Source organism: Melanerpes formicivorus, unplaced genomic scaffold, assembly GCF_026170545.1.
Source record: "Melanerpes formicivorus ecotype bairdi unplaced genomic scaffold, bMelFor1.0.p_v2 SCAF_2, whole genome shotgun sequence".
Taxonomy (NCBI): Eukaryota; Metazoa; Chordata; class Aves; order Piciformes; family Picidae; genus Melanerpes; species Melanerpes formicivorus.
Window position 1 is genome coordinate 49,542,584 of NW_027142354.1, and position 13,865 is coordinate 49,556,448.

At 37.1% G+C, this 13,865-nt stretch overlaps 1 protein-coding gene across 3 annotated transcripts in view; it reads left to right on the top strand.

Moving 5' to 3' along the window:
• GABRB2 (gamma-aminobutyric acid type A receptor subunit beta2) overlaps positions 1 to 7,632 on the top strand; it is a 141,324-nt gene extending 133,692 nt beyond the window's left edge. For all 3 annotated transcript variants that reach the window (XM_068159563.1, XM_068159554.1, XM_068159572.1), the window contains one exon: positions 1,290 to 7,632. In XM_068159563.1, the coding sequence (XP_068015664.1) occupies positions 1,290 to 1,637 (348 nt within the window). In that variant the 3' untranslated portion in view covers positions 1,638 to 7,632. The remainder of the gene's footprint in view (positions 1 to 1,289) is intronic.
• Positions 7,633 to 13,865: the final 6,233 nt, after the last annotated feature.

Here is a 13,865-nt window from a genome sequence, read left to right on the forward strand (position 1 = left end):
TGTAAATACAGCGTTACATTGGGTAGTGCAGCCACGTACCTGCAGGTGACTGCTGGCTTCTGAGCTTTAGGATAGACTAATGTCATATTATTGGTTAGAAATCCACAAAAGTCACAGTTTGTGCACTTTCAGTAATAATTATAGCTCATGTTATGTACATGATACATGAATAATGTGGCAGAACATTTCTTAAAGGAGCTCTGGGACAGTTTCTTCTCTTGATTGTCCTGAAGTATATCTGCACTACCATCACTAAGTCACTGTACTTAATTAGCTGCTCATTACCTATTATTGCTTATAAAAGATTTTTATTTAATTATACTCTGTAATCACACTGTTCCAAATATAAGCTTATAGGGAAGGCTGAGGAAAATTAGAACTTCCTCAATAACCCTGTATTTGTTTTGTCTAAGTAGATTGAAGTTCTTCTACTATACTTCAGATTTACTTCAGATTACTTAAGAGTAGAATTTAGTTCCTCATTTTTGAAACCCTCCTGATTGTACAAGGAGTTTCTTTGCAACATTGCATGAAGATTTTTTTTTTCACTGAATTGCCTTTAAAATAATTACATGAACTAACTGAAAGTACCCATTGAAACAACTGTTCAGTTGATGTGATTACACTCTGTATATGGTTTTCCTTGCTTGAAATTGCAGATCTCTGCTATTCCTGCATTCAGGTCTACACAGCATGCACTGTATTTATGAAATTCCTTGGCACTGAATGGGGTTCCCACATGTTAAAATATGCCAGTGCCTTTCCCCAGCTAACCAAAAATTCTGGCTGGAATATAGGAATAAAAATGAAAATTTACATTCTCTTGTGGAGTGCTCTGGGCCTCATCATATGGAGGCAGAAAGACCTTTGTCAGAGCAGAAGCTTTCATTTGAAAAAATAAAAATGAGAACAAAGCAGAATCTTTTCAATTCCCTTTCCCTCCCAAACCCACCAAAAGTTCAATATTTTCCACAGATATTCTACCCAGTAGCAGAATCCGGCTTCCAGGAGCTTACCAAGTACTCCATTTCCAGATACTGCTTCTGGTCACAGAACATGGGATCTAGGGAAATACCATTCTTTCTGTCATACTATCCAGCCCTCTTGCTCCCTGAGTTCACAAAGAAATGGCAATAAATACAGTCATGGCTATGCTTGAAGTCTTTTAGACAGGCTGACATCCAATGAATTAGTAATGTTATATCTGCCCTTTGTCAGCATGGCTTCACTTTGCAATTGATTCGGCTTCTTTTTTTCTCCTGTTAAATCTGCTTTCTTGTTTTTTACAGATGGATCCACATGAAAACATTTTGTTGAGCACACTTGAAATTAAAAATGAGATGGCTGCCTCCGAGGCTGTGATGGGGCTTGGGGACCCTAGAAGCACTATGCTGGCGTATGACACTTCAAGCATCCAGTACCGGAAAGCTGGCTTACCCAGACACAGCTTTGGTCGCAATGCCCTGGAGCGACATGTGGCACAGAAGAAAAGTAGGCTACGGAGACGTGCATCTCAACTGAAAATTACCATTCCTGACTTGACTGATGTAAATGCCATAGATCGATGGTCTCGCATATTCTTCCCTGTTGTTTTTTCCTTCTTCAATATTGTCTATTGGCTTTACTATGTGAACTAAGAAACAAAGCCACAGGGGAAGAAAGAACTGGATTTCTCTTCAAATCGGTTGTACAGCCAAAAGTGGGACTTAGAAAAATTCTATTCAGGACAAAAAGTTATTTTAAAACACCTTAGTTGCTGGCCCACTCTATGGTCTGGTCATATAATGTTTTGGTTGTATCTGCTAAATCATAAATATGTTAAGTTGCAGTATGGACATATCCCCTTATCAAAATACAAGTGCATTTTGAGTGTGAAGGCAAATTAGATTGTGACAATCACTTCTGTCTCATCATCCCTCACGCTCTTCTTTTTTCAATGACCGTTTGAGTTTAGCGATACAAATTATAGAGCGGCGTTTGAGAAATGAGTTCTAGTTTCAACAGCAGTCCATACCATTCCCAGAGAAACTGCACACCTGAGACATGCATCTGCACTTAAGGGAGTGTACAAAGTTATTATCATGCTTGTGAAACACATACACTTTACCTTTTAAACGTGTAAACTTGAAAACAAGTAGTGCCTATCATCTTTCCAAGATGATGATGGTCAGAGGTTTCCCAACCGTATTCAGGTATTTCCTGTTTTTTTTATTGAAAGATCTAAACCTTTGACTGATAATATTAGGGTTGGGTGTTTGCACAGAAGCTGAAGCAAAAAGCACTAGTTTTGTTTGGATTTTGAGAGAACACATGCTGACAGTCACAATGACACTAGTTGTGATTGATAGAGGAATGTAGCAATGGTACAAAAGTACAGCAACTCGGAACGGGTAGAGGTGCTGCTGGTTTGTGTTGGGGAAAAGGAGTCATCTGTTCAAAGTGCCAAAGTTGGCTGGCCAAATAGTCATCCTCTAGGTGGCTGAAGTAAGCCAATGGTGCCCTGCATTTCCAGGGTGGAGAAAGCTTAGAGAGCAATTATAAAACACAGAGCCAAGGAGAGGGAAGGCTACATATATGTAAAAGTGTGTATGTGTATATATATACATATATATGTATACACATATATCTATATACTGTGAAAATGAATGTTGTCAGTTATAGTATGTACCCAAGTCTGAAATACTCATGTGGAGTTCTGTGATTTCTTCCACACTTGCAATCTTTCCAGTTACGCTTGCTACTGTTACTATGTTTAACACCTTACATCCAGTTTGATTAAAGGTATCATACCTCTTTCAGCAGTAAAGATCCAAGCATATGTATTTCAGTAAAAAAAATTCTTACAAGGTATTTTCTCAGTCTGGATTAGGCAATGCCTGTTCAATTTTGGTTGGGTTGTTCTTTTTTTGTTGTTGTTTGGTTTGTTTGTTTGGTTTTTAACTTTTTTTTTCCTTAATGCACTTTTTTAAAGGGAAAAATTTGGTAGCCATCACTTTAAGAGTTTAATTACATCCTCGAATGTTTCCTTCTTTAAGGTAAATTCCATTGAAAAACTAGCACATTTCAGGTTTCCTTTGGGAAGCTTTTTAAAATAAATGTGGGGTTTGGTGTGTTTTGAGGGTTTTTTTTTGCCATTCCACAGAGCTTTATCTTATAGGCAAAAATAGAATAGAGAAAAAATAGAATTTTATAGGCAAAGCAGAGCTTTCCATTTTGTCCATTGTGGAAACTTTTTCTGTAAAGGAAAAGAAGAAATTCACAAGAACTGTATAAAAGTACAAATTCCTGGTGGCTTTTACTAAATTAGATCCCCAGTATTGTTTGACACTTGAGTATTTCATGAAGCAAAAGCCACATCTGTTGTATCTGTGCTACCTCTCATCTGTGTACGAATTTCTGAAAGAAACTGGAATCCAAGCATCTTCCACACAGTAAAGGAATCTCTTCGGGCAGATACTGTTTCCCCATTTCAGTATTCCTTCGGCAATACTTTAAGACAGTTCTTAAGAATATTTTTCATAAAATATTATCTCTGTATTTCCTGTTCTTGCTTTAAAAGAGTAATTTTCTTACAAGTTTCTATGTTTCTCTTTTCCCTATTTGACAGTGAATGACAGTGATAGGAGGAAAAGAGTTCTGGGAACCGACAGGCCAATTTTCTGACTTTGTTTTGAGCATATTACATGCTTATCTCTGCTTCAAATGGGAGAGACTAGTTTGAGACTGAAATGGGATTTGCCAGGCATACACACCAGCTGTTGTTTTCAAGGGAATTGTGTGTATGTTCCAATACTGCCTCCAGGTTCAGACTCTGCAATATGTAGAGCCAGGCTTTCATCACGCAATTAACTTTCTAAGTCAAAATGTTGCTTTTTGTTCACATTCTTAATTTCCAGCTGCATTTCCTGCATGACGCAATGAGCTTTGTAGATGCATCTGGAATTTCACCTGATAGGTATGAATCATGTTGGAATTAATTTTTTTCCCCCAATTCTAAGACAAGGAGCCACATCAGAATTCAGCATTTCTCTTCAAAGTCTGTTCTTTTAAAGTGGTATTAATTATCATAAATAAAAACAGTCTTACAGTGTTCTTCTGTACAAGCTTTTCTTTCATTTCACAAGTTGCTGCCAATTCCTTTTTTTTTCCCTTTCACAGAAGCATAGTGTGACTACAGGGAGTTCACAGCCTGTTTGTGGTTGATACATGTCAAACAGAAAACCTTACAGAGAATGTGTTGACTCTCTGCTTTGGTTTACTGCATCAGCTATTAGGAAAACCACAGAGATTGAATCATAGAACTGCACATTAATTTATCTGAAGTTACAGTACAAGCCATAATACTCTCTGATATTGCTATTCAGGGAGTGAAAGAAAATGTCTGGTTTCTGCTCAGGTGTCACTAGGAAAGATATATTATCTGGGGGGAAGGAGCACTTTCGCTTTTACTATGTCCTTCTGACTATTAATGTGATGTATAAAATTAGTGAAAGAAAAGGATTCTATCATTTTGTACTAAGGCTTAACACTGTGATATAAAAAGATAGGGGTGAGAAAGACTGGTGAGGCACTGTCAAGGGAAAAGTATAACTCAAGCCCAAGGTGAGCCCTTACTCTCTTCTGAGATACTTGAGTGAAGGTGAGAAATTATGCCAACATACGTGATATATGAGGTTTGCTAGGTATGCTACCCTCCAGGTAAACTGAAATAAATTTGCTTTTACTTTAGAATTGACTGAGAACAAATCTTCTAGATCTTTTTAATTGTGGTAATTGTTGTTAGTTTCAATGAGCAAAATATCAAAGTTAATAATTTAGATAAACCTTGTAAAATAATTATAGTTGCACATTTTATTGTTCTATTAGACGTAATAGCCAGCAATTAAGGTGTTTTTCATCTTTGTGAAATTCATGGGCAAATTATGACTATAACATGGCACAGTTTTAATGAAATCTTTGAGATCAATCTGTAAATATATACTGTACATGACTGCTAGTAAGTATGATACACATTTTCCGAACTGAAAATTCATGCAACATGTTTCTGTGTTTGCATAAGGAATGTTATGTTTCTATCCTATCACAGTTTAATGACTGGGAAGAAAGACTCAAGCAATGACATTGTGACCATTTCTTTTCTCATTCCCAGGGGAGGAAAACAGAGTTTTAGATAACAGCATGTTGCAGAGATCTTCAGAGAGCTTTTACATTCTAATAAAAAGGACATAAAATGTGTATGGCACAAAAGCACAATGCATAGAGAAAATGGGTGGTGGTCTTACACCTGGGGGAAAAGTCCTATTTATTTCAGACAAATATGCATTAAAATTAAAGTTCAGTTAATTTTCACTATAATTACCAGGCTGTGTTCCAATTCTTTACTACAACACAGTGCTAAACATAAGTGAACGGATGTTGAACATTATCCAACAATATGTGCATATGGACATGTACCTAAATGTCTGTATGAACATATGTGTGTATATATATACACACACATCCTGAGTATATGTATGCACACGCATTCATATGTTGGCATATTAAAGGAATAAGCTAATAATAGTTTCGTTTCTACCATCAACCAGTGTATGAATATATTTTTGAGAACAAAAGATTAATGTATTTAAAAACAAACAAAAAAAAAAACAAAACAACTTACTATACAGGGTATCTGGGCATTTCTATATCAGCAGATCAATGCTTATAATTCGTATGGAGCATTGCACCGTTTGACATGATGATAGTACTGTACCTCCTAGCATCTGAAATTAGACTAGTCCTCACATTGCTTGCCTATTTCTTCTCTCTTTTTATAACAGCATTGTCCACTAGTAAGTTTTCAAAACCAACAAAATCCTTAGGGAACCAAGAAGAAGAAGAAGAAAAAAGTCAAAAACAGTAACTATTTCTAGAAACTAATCTAGGGTGGGATGGCCAGGGTACAATACTATATCAGTAGTGGTCATAACATTTTGCTATGTGTACATAGAACATACAATGTGAGCAACCATAACTTAAGCTGAACGTGTGTAAATATTATCAGATTTCTTAAAACATTTTTAACTTCTAATTTGTACTTTATGGTAAGGCAAAAAGCTAATTCTACTTATGGTTTAGGTTAATGTGTCCTAAAATGATGTAAATAATTAAATAAGCTGTAAATGAGCAGTCGATAGATACAGTAATTGTTTAGTGACCTTTTTTTTACTAAGTACAATAACTGCAGTGCTCTAGCAGAGTAATTTAAACACCCTTTTGCATAAACAGATTTGGATTCCAGATATTAAAAAGGTACAGAAAGTACTGTAGTGTAAAATAGCCATCACGGCAACGTTACTGCTAGCACAATCGATTCTTTTGTATGGTTACGGTGTTCAGCCAACAGAAGATAGTAGCTCGGCACTCGGTACTCAGATTAGCAAAACCAAACAGGGCTGGTTTTCACTTACAGTAAGGCACCTTACCTTGCTCCAGCGAGTGGAGAGGTGAAGGAATCTGGAGTAAGTGCGAATTCAGCTGTTGGTGATTTCCTGTGGTATCTAATAGTAGACTTATATTTTTCTTTAAGAAACAAACAAAAAAGGATCTTAGACTGTCGTTAGATAGCGTAGTCCCCCAAAGCCAAAGAATCTCCACTCCAGAAATTGTTTGAAAGGGAAAATCTAATAAGTCACTGCTTAACACCAAAGGTAAAGCTTAATAAAATGCACTAGGAACTTTGTCTAAATTTTTAAGAAGCAAACGGAATGTTGATCTAAAATACTGCCCTGTTCTTCTTTGTAAAAATAGCGACGATTTAACTATCCATTAATACGAAATTGAAATAGATCATCTCTACAAAAATATGCAACACTGACATTTCATAAGTATACAATTATTTTCTTTGTAAGTGCTTTGACAAAAAATTAAAAAAAAAAGGGGAAAAAAAGAAACCTAGAATGATTTAAAAAAAAATAAAAATCTCACCTCTACTTTCATACTAAGGGTTGTATTTTTTTAATGTTTTTTCAGACATGAGGTCATCTATTCCAATTTGATAACATTTTGTATGTTTTCACTGTTAACTGTCATTTGACAGACACTCGCCAGACTGTATTGTTCATGGTCCGTCCTGTTACTTTCAGTTGAAGACGAAAAGAGCATCTGAAACATGATTAATTCTAACAAGCTGACTATGATTTGACTTCTATCACCTTTTTTCTTTGCATGGGTGTTTAAATGGTTCTGTTAGTACTGTCTTTGCACAGTTCTGATTTATCTCTTTTTGGTTTTTTTCTCTTCTTTTTTTTTTTTCTACTTAGTACTATTTACTTCATAATGTAGTAATCATCAGCCTTACTAATGACCTTGTAGCCTTTCTTATATGCACATAATGCACATTTTCCAATGGCTAGAAAATGCAAAATACTAGTGGATATCATTGCATCAGATCTTCATGTCTTTCTCAAAAGGACTGCTAACCTCTGGGATATATGAGGTAGTAAAATGATGATTGTAAATGAGTAGCACATAAGAGATATTTTCTTGAATTTAAAATTATTGCAGCCAGTTTCAGCATGTAAATATATAATAATGTTGGCTAGTGTGTAATTCTTGAACTAAAAAATATAAATAAAGAAAATCTAAAAGATGTATATGTAGTTGTGTTATGTTGGGCAGGCTCGCTCTTCAGTGCTGCAGAAGATTACAGTTCTCGTCGGAAGTGAATGTCTATGTATTTAGGTCAGAAAGGGACACCCTTGGGCATTGAGGCATTTGAAGTGAAGGCTTAATAGGTGAAGGGGTAGCCACACCATGGTGCTAACTTGACTGTGCAGCAGTCACAGGGAGCTGAGTGTCTGGGGAATATACTAATGTACAGTTGGATGCTTAGTGCTAGTTAGTATGAAAATGCTGAGAGAAGAGGGGCAGCTGAAGATCTCAGTTCATTAGCTCCTCAGAATCAACTCTTGTGAATCTGTTATTGATGGTAAGTTGCTGGTGGCCTCCTTATAGAAATGTGGTAGCAGCTGCTAGTGGTAGTTTCCTCTTACAGAAAAAGTTCTAAACAGTCTTAAGTCTTGTCTATATGGACCTAAGATATGGGAGAGTCAGGTTGCATTCCTGGCGCTTCGTACTTATCTAACAGGAGAGATCCTGTATGACCAACTCATTGACTCTTACAGGAAAGTGGATTTAGCAGATTTTCCTGCTAAAGCAATTTTGTTCCGTAAGAAAGCACCACTGTTCAGGATTAACAGGCAAGGAATAGAGTGCATTCAAGTTTGGCCATGAGTGACATCTGTATTGCTGTCCTCCATCTGCTGTCTGTTTTCTACAAAACTTCATTGGCAATAGCGACGGCTAGAAGCTGAGTCATCTTGTGCTCCCAAGATGTCAAATGTCCACTAGTTCTGTTCTTGCTGCTTCTGTCTGTCCTAGTAGATCTTGAGCATTGACTAGACATCAGAATTAGACTTTTTTGTTTGCTCTGCTGAGAGAACTGTTTATATCTATTAGTTTGTCTTGTTTGATGTCAGCCCAGCTCTCATAAATGGGAATTCATAGCTGTGACTGCAGATCCCAAGTATCACTGCATGGGGGAGAAGGCAGGGTATTTATTGGTAGCCTTAGCTTTACATACTTGCAGTTTCTGCCACAACCTGATTCCTTGGTTGATCCAACCAGGGTGAGCAGATGGAGCACCAGAAAAGAGAACAAATGGACATCAGGTAAAAGGTTGCCAAAGGCTAAAACTGCCAAATCCTCATTTTTGTCTGGAAACGGAGACAGCCGTTGATAATTCCTTTTGAAGTTACCCACCTGGCTACTCTTTGTTCCCAGCCCCACAACAGCACTCCTTTGATGACTGATCTGCTGTGTCATTTTTCTGCGGGTAAATAGCATCAGTGCTTCAGAGACTGAGGATGGTAAGACCCATGATCCTCTGCAGCTGGTACTGAGCTGAGGAGATGCTGGTTGCAGGATGCCTGCTCTGTATCAGGAGACACAGAACATGAGGGAAAAAAAATACTCCAGACTGTGAAGGAAAGCTCGAGTATGACCTCATCTCTTTGCTGTTTAACATACGTCTGCCTCTAAAGCTTCTGAACAGCAGATTCAGAAGAACGCCAGCATAGTTGCTTTTTTACAGCTATGTAGTGGACTGTTGGCCCATATTTTCAGAGAGTATTACAAGCTAGAAAACAAAATATCTCAACTTCAAGATTGGTTGGTGATTTTAGGGCCTACAGTTATTTGTACATACTGGTGAGTATCATTTCCAGATCAGAACAAATTGTCTGTGTTTTTACCTGTCTGTATCCTTAAATGCGTTTAATGTTACCACATCCTAGTAGGTATTATTTCAAACCCAAACACAAAAATACAACTAAACATTTAAACAACTTATTCCCTTTATTCTATTTGGAGCTTTTAACATTTAGTGACTTGTGTAACATTGCCTCTCCATTCGATTTCCTTGACTGCAAATTCCAAACATTAATATTGGTTTCTTATTGATAAATCATACTCTTGAACATACCTTGATAATCTCAAATTTAAAATAAACAGGTCAGAAATAATCCAACATCACTGTCTGATGTCAATGACCTCTGGAGGTCCCTTCCAACCCCCAACATTCTGAGATTCAGTGCGTGTGAGATTCTCAAGTTACAAGAAGATAATCAGTATTTTAAAGAAATGAAATGATGCATCTGTCAAATATTGAACAGTTGTGGAATAATCGAATCATGGCAACTGGCTTCTAACACATTGTAACTTGCTTATTGAATTAAAGTAACATTAGCAGCCACATAACAAGTATGTTCACTAATGCAAATTCTTTGGTTATCAAAATTAATGACCGGCATGACATTACTAATTTGTAATGCTTGTTATTCTTGAAGGATATTTGGAGTGCCTGATTTATTATGATGCTCATATCAGTCTAGGAAAGCAATAAATTAAAAAGGAATGTACAGAAATGGGGGGTTGGGCATTCAGATGATGTAAATTGCTTATGTAAGTGGAGATCTGTTTGCCTTCACTCTCGGGGTGTTTTTTGGCTTTGTGTGTGTGCTTTGTTAATTTGAGGACAAAACTTTCTTGGAACAAAAGTGGTTTTTCTCTCTGACAGATTGTCAGGGCTGACATCCTGCATTCACTTTGGCATTCTAATTGCTAAGGGCATGCTTCCAGCTGAGACCACTTCTTTAAAACTTTCTCTTTTTTAGAAAGAATACAGGCAAGGTAACCAAATCTTTTTGAAATTCTGGGTCTTGGATTGGCTTGCTCAGATTTCCTTACAAATACTTTAAAAACCAAATCATGTAGATGGTGCAGATTTTCCATTTGAGTGCTTTCATTTTTCAAACTATACTTGAGTAGAGATGTGTCTACCTGTGGATATAGAGAGTCACATATACATTTCTAAGCTTGGTTGATAATGCCTGATGCTTTCTCACATATACATTTCTAAGCTTGGTTGATAATGCCTGATGCTTTCTAAGCCTATGTAAAACTGACCTGTGGCCTTTGAGATCCCCTTCTGTTAAATGTTTCCAAAGATTGTTTCTGAAGAGTTTGATCGATCATGTCAGTCTTTAATCTTCTTTTTTTTGTTGTTGAAATTCTATGGCTTTGATGTTTATGAAGGTATTGCAAAGAGAGATCACAGGCAGGCGCAGGAGTAAATGTCATGCAGGTTACAGCAAATGGAGTCCTGTCATATGCTCTTTGGCAGTAGCAAAAAGGGAAAGATGTGCAGTGATAAACCCACAGCACAAAAACTAATCTGGTCATGGAAGGATCAGTGCAGTTCCATTAGTGAGGATGATATCTCCCCTTCTATGTCATGCAAAGAAATTGTTCCTTCAGGTGAGGGAACATTGACAGGAGAAGGAATGTGGATAATAAGCAGACTGAAACCCACATTTCAGGACAGCAAGATTTATCTGCAAGATTTGCAGAAAATTGGATTGTTTTGGCCGCTCTTCTGTATTTTATGTTATAAAAGATTGATGCTTTTTTATTGTTGTTGTTGTTAGTCACATTTCAAAAGATAGCAGGAGAAATATGTGCCAAACAGAAAAGAAAAATCACTTAGTAGGACAAGGTGACAGAAAAGCTAACTAAATAAAAAGAAACCCTACATGGGGAAAATGAGCTAATACTCTCCCAAGCAGCAATAAAGTGTAATCTACAATGTCTTAATTTGTTTTCTTTTCTCCCACTCATGATATACTTTAAAATTAGAAGGCTTTTAAGACTGTAGGAAGGACAAATTTCTCCTTCTTCCTTCTCCTCTTAATGTTTTCTTTCTCACAAAAGGCTGGAAACTTAGGATGAAGACCTTGGCTAATTCCATTGAATCATACAAGCTTTAATTGGTTTTGGAAGGGTCTCCAGATCTCTCTGAGAAAGGTTAAGCATTATTTATTTGCCTTCATTACTACCCAAAGCTGTGTGATTACTGAACAGGTTTGACATTCAAACTAATTAAGGATGAGGGGGGAAAAAAGAAAGGCCTTTCTATGATATCCAAACAAGTGCTTACACAAGGAAGAAACAACCATTAAAAAAAACCATAATGGAAATGAGAGGCAGATGAAAAGCAAAAGATATGTTCTCACTCTTGCTATGAGATTTTTAAAGTAAATACAAGCTGCTTTTCTGACCTAGTATGTTTCTCTGTCTTTCAACTTCAGCTCAGCCATCCATCACTTGGTTTTCCTATTTTGTATTGCTTACAGGGGAGCCATATGAGGTAATATCTCCTGGTGTTAATGACAGGAAAGGGTGTCCAGCATAAGTCTAGACTTCTTCTCAAGGTATGCATTTTACATCTGACAATGCTTGTAATAACTACCAAATCCTGCTGCCTTTACTCTGCTGAGAAGGCCCAAAGGATTTTACAAGGTGTTAAGCACCTTATTGAAAGAAAGAATATTTCCATTTACTGTGCACACTCTGAAAAATGCTTGAGTGATTAAAACAGTGGAGGAGAGGAGGGAAGATCTTTCTCATTTATTTACTGAGATAACAAGACAAATCTCTTGTGCTGTAAATGCAAACATTTTGTTTAGATTTTGGAAGCATTCATGCATATTGCTGAGCTGGAAACTACCTTGCATGCAAAATCTGTACAGTACTGAGAACAGAGTTGCCTTTGCTCATTTGTGCCAGAATTAAAGTGAATTGTTTAATTCTAATGAAATTAGATCAGACATTAGAAAAATGTAAAAAGTTATATAGTAATGCCTCCACACCATTCTTCTGTAGCAGGGACAAGCAGAATGCCACTTGCTAGTTTCTGTGTTTGGGATCCACCTCTGAAAGAGGATGAGAACAGTGTGCTTGTACTTTTCTTTGATGATAAGCATGTCAGTAATTCATAAAGTAATAGATGAGTTTTGATTTAATTTCATTAAGAAAATATCTAAATTTTAAGATGTAGTGGTTGTGAATTTAAAAGGATGCTTTGGGATTTCTAAATACATCTGTCAAATAAGACAGTCTGCTGCTAGATAGGGATTTGCCTCAGATTTACATCCCATGTGGCATCTGTCCTCTTGGAGACAGAAGTGTTCCACTGCTGTCCCCAAATGGTTGAGTGTTCTGTGGCAGTCTGAAGGCAGCAAACTTCTTGTACTCAAACACTGAGGACACTGCACTGTCTAGGTCACTGATACCTGCCAAAAATTTGCAGCACAATGATCCTACAAGATTTACTGTGGTTCTTTACCTCTCAAACATTGGCAGTATTGTAATACCTGTGTCCAAATTATATTGTTGATTGATAACTGAAAAAACGTGCTGCAACTGGAGCACTTTTTACATGTTTTCTTGAAGGTCCAAGTGGCAGAATGTGAATGTTAAATCAAACTTTCTCTTCACAGATCCAAGCTAATGGAGATGAAGAGGAGGCCTGAAGGGAGACTTTACTACTCTCTACAACTACCTGAAAGGAGATTGTAGTGAGGTAGGTGATGGTCTCTTCTCCCTGGTATCAAGTGGTAGAATGAAAGGAAATGTCCTCAAGCTGCACCAGCAGAGTTTTAGATTGGATATTAGGAAAAAATTCTTTACTGAAATGGTGGTCAGGCACTGGAATAGGCTGCCCAGGGAGGTGGTGGAGTTGTCATCCTCAGAGCTGTTCAAAAAAGATGTAGACATGATACTTTGTGGTGTTAGATCAACAGCTGGACTCAATGATCTTAGAGGTCTTTTCCAACTAAAACAGTTCCATGATTGTATAATCACATCTTTTATAGTTTCTCAGGTCATAAAAGGCCTATAAGAAGTGAGGATCTAGAAACTCAAGTTTCTGGTCCCTAAACACCAATGGATTAACCTACATTTTCATTAGAGTTTGTAGATCCCTGCATTGAGTAGACATGCTAAATAAAGTTATGTTTTAGGAATGAGCACCTTTCATCTGCTTATCGTTTCTCCTATCTTTGTGCATGTTGTTTGCTAATAATCTTTAGTAGCTATGAACAGAGCAAACAGACACCCACAGTCTACCTGCAAGAGCTGTGAGAAATAATGAAGTAACAGATATGTAAAAGTAAAGAGTGCCTTTGTAGACAGCTGGTGCCTAATTAATTTGCAGCAAAGCTGAGGAAGGCAGTGCCTACAGCCCGGCAGGTATCACTGGATTTTGTTCCTGCACCAATTATGATAAAGCATTGCCAGCACAAAAAAACAATAAGGCATTTGCTGTGCACTTGCAAGAAAGGCTTGCTAATTATTAGTCAACTGAAAAAGTATACTGAATCCTTTGTGTTTGTTTCCTTGCTTTTAATTTCTGACTCTCTGAAAGTTAAAGTGGAGCTTCCATTTTAGCAGCATTGGTTTTACTAATCAACCACCCTTCCCATTGT